Here is a 10432-nt window from a genome sequence, read left to right as displayed (position 1 = left end):
AAGACGTACGACTACTTCCTCTATGTTGCGTCAACGCTTCCGCTTCGGTCTACGAGGGTACGTAGATAACACTCTCCCCTCTCGTTGCTATGCATCACCATGATCTTGCGTGTGCGTAGGAATTTTTTTGAAATTACTACGTTCCCCAACAGATGTATGTACGCACTAGCCAGTTTGTTGGCTTAAATTTTACTTCCTAAACAAATCTATTATATTGTGTCTTATTGGGTTTACAAACATGGTAATTATTAAGTTAAAGAAAGCAAATTCAACTAATATTATTGTACATCTCCACAATTGGAATGGTGAATCTGATGGTGACTTAACCTGACCTTAAATCTGACTATTTACTTGGTGGAATGATCTCAACATGAGTAAATAAACAGAATACTATTTATCACCATTCATTCTCATTGTTCTTGATGCTGAAAATTTTGCAGCGCATTGGAAAGCTGTTGTTGCAGAACAACCAGGCCCGTATGCTGCCTCTGCTATAGCACTTCGAGTTTTGTGATGTGTGTTTTGTCTCTGTCATTTGGCTTTCATTTGACACAAATTTTCTTTGCATTAATTTTAAGAAACCTCATGTTTCTTCTTGTTTTATAGTAGATGCAATGTTATTCTCATTTGTAGCACTATTAAGATTTCAGAATCTTAGACAACATGTAATTCATTTTTATCTTTGTTGCAATTCTCTTATTTCTACTATCTATTCATATCTACAAATATCTAATATTCTTGTAAATATGCTAAGTAAGATTGGGTGGCTAGCTACTTGGTGTTGCCTATCACAATTAGCCACGACATGATAATTGCCACAAGAGGGACGAGGACAAGAACATAAATAAGAGTCTTAATAGTTTATATGTTCTGTTGATGTAAAATGGATTGTACTGGTTCCTATCCTTGATGTGATATTTTTTCAATCTATGTCGCATTTCATAGAGGATTTTGGAGGAATAAACTGCTACGTTGTACATACATACAGTTGGCCGCATACTCAGTGAACTGTTAATGTTTGACACTTTGCAAATACTTCCTCTTGGGTCAAAGTTGGCATTAAAGATATATGTGATGCATTATGCTAAAAACGTACTGGGTGAAAATTAGGCCAAAATAAATGGGCTAGTGGGCTTGACCCAATTTATACTATACCTAAATCCATGACGATTTTTATGACGCAAAATAGTATCCACGTAGGCATCCATGTTGGTTAATCAAAAAACTTATGTGGAATCAATCCATGACAGGTTGTTCCGTCACAACGATTTGGGCCTAGGTGGGCTTGGGGCAGATCCATGACGGTCAAGAACCGTCAAGGAAGGTACGATGTCAAATTATGACGCGATATACATGAAGGACTTCATGTCCGTCATGTATGGGCACCCATGACAGCTTTTCACTTATCCGTGACGGATTAGATCCGTCATGTATTAACAGATTTCTTGTAGTGTTGAGAACAACAACTTGTGGTGGAAACATACTCGGCTTTGGAGGCGGAGACGGAAACACAATTTTGCTTCTTCGAGGGCTACCTTACTAATGAGCGTCCAATAAATTGACATGAATAGGAGGTTCACTTACAATCACTTTGTCTCTAACCCAATCCGCATTCGAATACCCAACAATATCAAACTTTACATCATTGGGGTACCAAAGCCCTAAACTTGAGGTGTGAACAAGGTATCTATGGATCCTCTTAACCGTCAAATAATGGTTCTCCAGGGGGTACCTTGATATCTTCCGCACATGCATACACTCAACATGAGACTAAGGCATAGCCTAGTGGTGGGGAGGGGTTGATGCCTTCCCACCCACCCAGGTTCAAGGCATGGTACTTGTAATTTGGGTTTGTTGCACCAATTATACTGTAGGAGGTTCCCTTACAGTCTTTCTATCAAAAAAACATGATATCTGACCTAGATGCACAAGGTAAAGCAAAGATCCAATGAGTGAGTGGCATACGTTGGGATCGACCGACTTACCATGGAGGTCTTGGTCAAGATGCCATGTAGTAGGCAAAGTGTCTTGCATGATTCGTCATTTGATATTTGAATTTCTTGAGAATGTCTTCAGTGTATTTGGGTTGAGAGAGAAAATCTCTTCATTAAATTGATTAATTTGGAAACCGGGGAAGAACTTCAACTCTCGCATAATTGACATCTCAAATTTCTTGGTCATACTCTTGGCGAAATCCTTGCACAAATTTATGTTAGGGGGACCAAATATAATGGCACCCACATATATTTGACATATGATAAAATTGCCCTTAAATGTCCTAATAAAAAGAGTGGCATCGATTTGCCCCATCACAAATCCTTTCTCGAGTAGAAACCCTTTAAGGTGATCATAACAAGCACATGGGGCTTGCTTGAGATAGTACAATGACTCATGGAGTCTATAAAAGTGGTCCTTATGGTGGGGATCAATGAAACTAGTGGTTTCCTCATTAATGAGACAAGTTTAAAATATTTATGAATTTAAATAATGCTCTAGAATTCCAAAAAATGTTCAATTTTTCAAAAATATTCTTGAATTTAAATTTAGAAGTTCTGAATTTAAAAACGAATTTTTAGATTTTTTTCATAAATCTAAAAATGTTCCCAAACTTAAAATAATGTTCACGATTAAAATTATATTAAAATTTCCAAATTAATGCGGAATATTTTTTCATTAGTTCAGAATGTATCATGGATTTTTAAAATGAGCATAAATTTTAAAAATATTTCAGAATTTAAAACATGTCAAAAAATAAAAATGTTGTCAGCTTTTAAAAGTTTCCACGAATTTAAACATGCTAAAAATTCAAAAATAGTAACGGATTGTAAAAAAATTCAACATTTTCAAAAATCTTCAGATGTTTGAAGAATGTTCGGGTATTAATTATTTTTATGAAAATTTTAAAATGTTCACATATTTGCATTAATTTTTAAAAAATTGGAGATTTTTAAAAAAGTTCATGATTTCGAAAATATTTCAGAATATAAAATATTCTTGTATTTTAAATAATGTTCTATTGAATTTAAAAAATTCCAGGTTTGTTTTCTTATTATTTTCATTTCTGTATTGGAGTTTTAGAGTTAATTTTTATATTTTGAATTAGTGAACATTCTTTAAATTCAAGAACATTTATTCTAATTTCATGGATTTTTTAAACCCTGACCATTTTTTAAAATTGACGAATATTTTCAAAATTCGCATTATTTTTTCAAAAATAATGGAAGTTTTAAATTCCTGAGACTTTTTTGAAAATTTGCTTCCATTTGAAAATTTCCTACTCATTTTTAAATTTCCAGATCATTTTTTTTATTTTTTAAACATTTTTATAATTCATGAACTATTTATGTTCTTGCATAATTTCTGAAAAAATGGTTTAATCATTAGAAATCGGAGTTGATTTTTCTGTTAGCCACCATCCGTTCATTTTTCTAGAGTGAGCGCCACTTAATGAAAAAACACAGCGTACAAGCGAGCAATTGGCCCGTCCCATAGCAGTCGCTGCTATAGCAAGCTGTACATTTTGTGACTCCATTGTACTAGCGAGCTACATGCCCCAAAGAACTGCAGACGCCACCGCCAGAGAAATTTTGGTCCCATCGCCTCGGGCTGCCATCTTGGCACTAAAAGAGGGGGGAGCATCAGATCTTCAAGAGTTCTGTATTCTTTGCCAACATCTAATGGTGATCGTAGTTTTGTCAAAATAAATTACACTCTTTTTTTTGGCGGTGTCATAAAGTTAGAGAGTTTTGTGCCTCATACAGCCAAAAAAATTTGGTGTGATTAGTTTATATTAGTGTGTTAAATTTTTTTGTTAGTTTGATTTGGAGGTGAAATCTTCATCGACACCATGGAGGGGATAATCCCCGGCCAAGTTTTTTTTTAGAACGAAGACGCACGATGCGTCCAACCTTAAATTAATAAAGCCCACCAACAAGCAGCATCCAACAAGTTCAACACAGAGACTACAACAGAAGGTAAGTGGCCGAAGCCAAAAGTACGAAACATGCAACCGGCCTCAGCCTGATAAAGAAAGACAGCAACACTAGCACACAAGCAGCCAGTCCAAAATAGCACCACGAGCAGCATCTTAGTGACGGACTTCAAACTGAATCGTGCGGATCCGCTCCATGGCCTCCATCATCCGATCTGCATCACGCCGTTTCCCCAACGGTGCCCATGTCTGGAGAAACAAGTGGCATTTGAAAATAATATCAGCAGGATGGTTAAGGAACTTGTGTTCGATAGTCATCTTATTACGGGTGGTCCATAATGACCAGCACAGCGCCCCTACGCATCGCCACAGCACGCGCCCGAAGCTACCCCGATGAGCGAGAAGGATCCCACGTAGGTCCGACGTCGTATGGGGATTCCAGTTCTGCGCAAACGCCTCACGGACGGCACTCCAAGCAAAACGAGCTAGGTGGCATTTGAAGATGTGGTTAGCATCTTCATGCGCTCCACATAACGCGCAAGGCCCAACCGAAGGGCCGTGCCTAATGGCAATGTTGTTAGAAGAGGGAAGGCGGTCACGGAATAATTGCCAGAGAAAAACTTTGATCTTCATAGGAATAGACGCTTTCCATAGCCCCCTAGCTATGTCAAGAGTCGGTCCCTCGGTCAGCTTATTGTAAAGCGACTGGACCGTGAACTTTCCGGAGCTCGAGAGGGACCACGAGACCGTGTCGGCCTCAGGGCAGAGAGATACACCCTGCAAGGCAGTTAGGAGCCCATCCCAACTTGCCCGTTCATGGGCGAGGAGTGGTCTTTTGAGAGAAATGGCTGGTGGGTTAGATCTGAGCGCGTCGGCCACCAAAATGTCGATGTTAGTGGCAAGTTGATAGATGACAAAGTGGCTACGCCAAAGAGGTTCTGACCCAAGCCAATGGTCGAGCCAGAACCTCGTGGAGTTCCCGTTCTTAACGCAGAACTTGGCCCCTAGCATGAAGGCAGGCTTAACAGCCTGAATCCCGTTCCAGAAAGGCGATCCCTTCGCCTTTGAGGTGAGGAAATTCTCATCGGGGAAATATTTGGCGCGAAGGATATCGGCCCAAAGCCCTTGTTCGTTCTGGGAAAGTTTTCAGATCCACTTGACAAGGAGCGCTACATTCATGAGTTTGGAGTTAAGGATCCCAAGGCCACCGAATTTCTTGGGGCGGCAGAGCGCCGCCCACTTGATCAGGTGGTATTTCTTTTTTGTCCCAGTTCCTTCCCAAAAAAACTTAGACCTAGGGGTGTCGAACTTGGCATGGACTCCATCAGCCAGCAGGAACATGCCCATAGTAAACAGGGGCAGGGAGGACAAGCTAGAGTTTGTCAGAATCAGCCTAGCCGCAGAAGATAAAAACCTGCCGCGCCAAGGACTAACCCGGTTCGCCACCTTACCGTATAAGGGTTCCCATTCGAGAATCGAGATGTGTTTGTCCGAGATGGGAAGGCCTAGGTGCTTAATTGGAAAACTCCCTAGTTTGCAGTTAAGAAGGTTGGCAATACGAGTGGCACGGGGATTGTCCATCCCAATGGCAATCACCTCACTCTTCAAAAAGTTTATCTTCAGGCCGGAGATGATCTCGAAAGCAAGGAGAATGAGCTTAATCGAGGCTATACTATGGTCATCGGGCTCGAAGAGAAGCAAAGTGTCGTCCGCATATTGTAAATGGGTGATCCCTCCGGGGGAGAGGTGAGGCACCACACCACGAATGTGGCCGGCGTTCTTGGCCTTGTTCACCATGGCCGAGAGGGCATCCGCAACAAAGTTGAAAATCAAAGGCGAGGAGGGGTCTCCTTGTCTGAGACCTCGTTTGTTGTGGAAGAAGTTCCCCACTTCTCCGTTAATCGACACCGCAGTCTGTCCCCCCGAGACAAGTTGCATGATGCGATGAATGAAACCCGACTCGAATCCCTTCCGAGTCAGCACCTCGCGAATGAACTCCCAGTTCATTCGATCGTAGGCTTTCTCGAAGTCAAGCTTAAAGAGCACGGCCGGCTGACGCGTGCGCTTAAACTCGTGAACGATCTCTTGCAATACTACCGGACCTTCTAGGATGTTACGGCCTTTGAGGAAACCCGACTGGCTACGGTCGATCACACGCTGTGCAACCGGGGCAAGTCTCGTAGTGTATGCCTTGGAGCATAGTTTGAAAGGCACGTTAATAAGGGTGATGGGGCGGTATTGCTTAATCGAGTCAGCCCCTTTAACTTTAGGGATGAGGCTGATGACGCCAAAGTTAAGGCGTGAGATGTCTACTGTGCCTAGCGCAAACCCGTTGATAATATCGTAGAAAATGTCCTTGAGCGCCGGCCAAAACCGCCGAAAGAAAGACATCGGCCAGCCATTCGGCCCTGGAGCGGTATCGATCTTCATCGAGCCAAGCGCATCGTCGATCTCCCCCGTGGAGAAGGACAAGGCCAGGCCATCATTTTCGACTTGCGACACCCGTGATTCTTCCCCCCAAAAGTCCTCACGGAGGCGTAAGGGCTTCTCTTCCGCTGTACCCAACAGGTTAAGGAAGAAATCGTAAATATGCTTCGAGATTTTGGCTTGGCTGACCAGTAACCCGTGGTCCGATTGCAATCTCAGAATCGAACATTTCCTTTTGCGGCCGTTGGCGAAGGCGTGGAAATAGCCCGTATTTGCGTCCCCCTTGGTAATCCACTTGACGCCGCCCCTACGGCACCAATATTCCTCCTCTTCCCTGAGGATGGCCAGCACTTGATTTTCAAGGGCATAACGGTTAGCCCACTCCGCTTCTGAAAAGGAACTAGAGTCAACTTGAACGTCAAGGACTTTAATTTCCTCGATAAGAGCTTCCCTAGCTCGTTTAGCTTCACTTCCGTGGTTTGCACCCCACCCTTGAAGGAAACCACGCAGGGCCCTGGCCGCCGAAACCCAAGTGTCAAGAGGACCCCTGAAGCGACCAGCCGCAGCCCTAGCTTGCTCCCAACGTGCGAGGAGCATGGGTATGAAACCCTCTACCTCGAACCACCCTGTTTCGAAGTAGAAACGTGGGCTACGCTTGATCCTATCCTCCCCAGAGGCCAGGATCAACGGAACATGGGCATGCACAACGTGTATCTTCACCACGGCGATCATCTCCTGATCCCTGATAAATATGTATTCTATCCTTGCACTGATCTGTTGGTGACTAGACTCTGAGTTATTGCTGCATTTTGTGAGCCATGTCAGGATTAATGAACTGTGTTGGTGACTAGACTCTGAAACACTGGAGACACGAACTGTGACATGGCAAAATTGTAGCTACCTTTTTCTTTATACTATAGTAGACTGCAGCTGTTTTTGAGCACTTAGAAGCATGCATATGTGCAGTCGATTGCAAAAGCCAAAGTAGGTATACACACATTCTCGCTCGACCAAATACTAGTACGGATGCAGGCAACTCTCAAGTTACGAGACACCATTTTCCACAAAACCGTATTTACTTTACGCCTAATGGTGACACTGCTGGTAGACGTCGCGAGAGAATTCACATGCTTAATTCCCCTCGGAGTTGCAACTACGGGCGGCTGGTGGTGCTGACGGGCACGTAGTGGTCTGCGCCAGCTTCTTGAGCTTGGCGATGATGGTGACCAGCTTGTTGTCGAGCCGGCTGACGATGCACCGGGGCAGCCACCCCGCCGCCGGGTCAAGCTGCACCACGTAGGTCACGATGCACGACTCGACGCCGTCGTCGTCAAGGAGCTTCTCGACGACCCACCCGGACTGCAGGAGCAGGCCCCGGCCGACAGAGCTCCGGCCCTTGGAGTCCCGCGGCAGAAGGCCCGCCGCGATCTCCTTGGGCAGCGACGCCACGGCCACCACCAGCGTGCCGTCGTCCATGGTCTGGCGCCGCTCGTACACGACGAGGTCTCGGCGGCGGAAGAGGCCGCCCGGCCGCTTGGAGGTGTCGCCGAACTTGAGGTGGATGATGCTCAGGTCGTCGCCCAGCTCCTTGATGTATGTCGCGTCGACCAGGTCAGACTCCCACTGCTGCACGTGATAACAGCAACAGCACATTGGATTGAGATAAACTTTTCACCGGAGGATAATGAAGGGTAAACACTTTTTTTTTTGAGAACATGAAGGGTAAACACATTGATCAGCTTAAATAGAGACGTTGATATTATTTTGTGTGTGTGTGTGTGTGTAGTGAACTACATTATTCCAGCTAAGCATAACTAGTTGTCAGGGTTATAATGCAGTGTTAGTGGACCAGCTTTTCTTGTGAGGAATATTAGCACAGTAGCTACATCCAAAACGGTAGAAGCTCAATCTACCAGATTAGGGAACAGGACCAATGGACCATCCGAACATGCATGGTGGGCACCTAGTGCCATGATCAGCGAGTGATGTACTTAAAGAGGTTAGGTATTGATCTTTCCCCCCAACTTAACTTAGTGTAATACGCATTTTTTTGTCGCATCAAATTCACGGTTTTATCACATGTCTTCCTTCTGGAATAAAAACTACTAGGTTACTTCAAAAGCATTCTATTGGAACTTTCAATATTTCATATGTATTCTGCTTAATCCCATTTTATTCATTCAGATTACTAACTGTAGTTGGAAGATGCATGTGGCTCCACATGCGCGTGGTCATATGGGGCGGCCATGTATGTCTGCATGCCGACTGCCACCGAGTAATCCCAATAGTTAATCACACATGCATGCATCTAGCTAATCATCCTCGTATGGCGTGCCCTCTGCTCGCTCTGGGATCTCGAGGTGCCAACTGCCAAATGATTTGGCTCGTACTTGTGGGCTCGCAAACTCACGCGTGCCCGCTTGCGGCTGCTCCATGTCAGATGAAAATAAGTGCAGTACTACCCACCCACAGAATCAATTACTGTCCCCCTTCACGGTTGGCCTGTGTGTGCAACGCTAGCTAGGCCGCGAATGGAATTCGGTCACGGGTGTATGCATGCCCCAGGCACGGTAGACACGCACATGTGTTGGGTTGGCAAATCACGCGACGCGTTACCGTCACCTCCGTGGCCAATTAAAGCGGTCATAACTTGTCCAGCTAGTCAAGCCAGCTGCTGCCAAAGTGTCAAGACTAACCCATCATTATTGGCAAAATCATACTCCAATAACTATACTTCTGGTTCGTGAGCCCAAATCACCCACCAGACACCTCTACAGCAAATTCTCTCAAAACAGTTATATTGTAGTACTCCTTCCGGCCCGAATTATTTGCCGCAGAAATGAATGTAGTACTATAGAAGAAGAAGAAAAGGAAATGAATATTTCACACGCGTTACCTTTGCGGCATCGACGGCGTTGGCGACGGCCATGAACTGCTCCGGCGAGACGGCGTAGAGCAGCCACCGGCTCCGGAACATCTGCCCTGTCCCCGACCGCCGCTTCGCTATCTCCACGCCGTTGCAGTACGCCAGCGTCTGCCACCCGTCATCCTCCTCGCCGCCTCCTCCACTTCCTTCCCCGCCCCGTCCAGCGCCACCGGAGTCCGACGCCGCGAGCAGCTCCTGGATGCAGCTCTCGCTAGCGTAGCTCACGTACCTCCTCAAAGAATCCTCACTTATGGACCTACAAACAAATTACAAACCCATGGCGCACATACACAAACACGATCAGGCTTGACCTTCATGTGAAGAATTGAAGATCACAATACAGGCTGACAAATTAAGAAGCAAAATGGGACATATGTCAACTGGTTAGCAATCACGCACCAAGACCTCGAGCAGACCGAAGGGGAGGAGGATGTGGGGGAGCTGCCATTGCTCATGCTTCTTCTTCTCACCAAGTTTGTGCTTGTGCCTAGGATGATGATGTTCTGAGATGAGGCAGAGAAATGGATGGATATCTATTGTTCGGCTTTCTGGTCGATGAAATGGCCGAGCTATGTAGCGAAGCTGTATTAGTAGCCTAGATGGAGCAGGTTTAGCTTTTATATATGGAGAGATTGGAGTTGGAGAGGCGAGGTTTTATGACGGAGAGGAGGAGTGAGTAGGAAACGGAGGTGGAGCCACATGCAGTGATCGTGGCACATGGAGATGTCAGTGACAGAGAGGGCGGTGGCCGGCCGGTGGCGTCTCTGCCCTCCGCCATACACCACAGGGTAAAATAAAGACAAAAGGGCACTAGGAAAATGCAAATATTTCTGTACTTTGCTCTCCAAATAATGGTATTTGTTCTGCTACCTAGGAACTTGGAACTTTACAGCATTTAACTTGATGAAGAGTTGTTGCATGTACATAACTAATTCGCCTAGTGCAATATATGGAGTACTCCTACATACAATGTCAAAAAGAAGACCTAATTTGCGCCAGAGTTGTTTGTAAGGCGATTTAGTGGTTGCATGCCGTGTATTTAACTAACCCTAGTGCAGTGCAAATGCCAGAGGTGGTAGCAGTAAGGATATATGCTTTTCCTTTGGAGATCACACAATAAAGAGATGAAGAAGCAAAGGTAGATGCCG

At 44.9% G+C, this 10432-nt stretch overlaps 1 protein-coding gene across 1 annotated transcript; it reads right to left on the bottom strand.

The window, feature by feature from the left end:
- Positions 1 to 7236: 7236 nt before the first annotated feature.
- Positions 7237 to 9918, bottom strand: LOC125530994. Its single transcript, XM_048695394.1, has 3 exons — positions 9684 to 9918; positions 9255 to 9540; positions 7237 to 7984 (listed from the first exon to the last, which is right to left on the bottom strand). Exons 1-3 carry the CDS (start codon positions 9737 to 9739, stop codon positions 7490 to 7492), a joined length of 837 nt encoding a protein of 278 aa, XP_048551351.1. The 5' UTR covers positions 9740 to 9918; the 3' UTR covers positions 7237 to 7489.
- Positions 9919 to 10432: the final 514 nt, after the last annotated feature.

This window comes from Triticum urartu, unplaced genomic scaffold (genome assembly GCF_003073215.2).
Source record: "Triticum urartu cultivar G1812 unplaced genomic scaffold, Tu2.1 TuUngrouped_contig_6708, whole genome shotgun sequence".
NCBI lineage: Eukaryota > Viridiplantae > Streptophyta > Magnoliopsida > Poales > Poaceae > Triticum > Triticum urartu.
The sequence above is the reverse complement of the archived record's forward strand: the minus strand, read 5'-3'. Positions and strand labels throughout refer to the sequence as shown.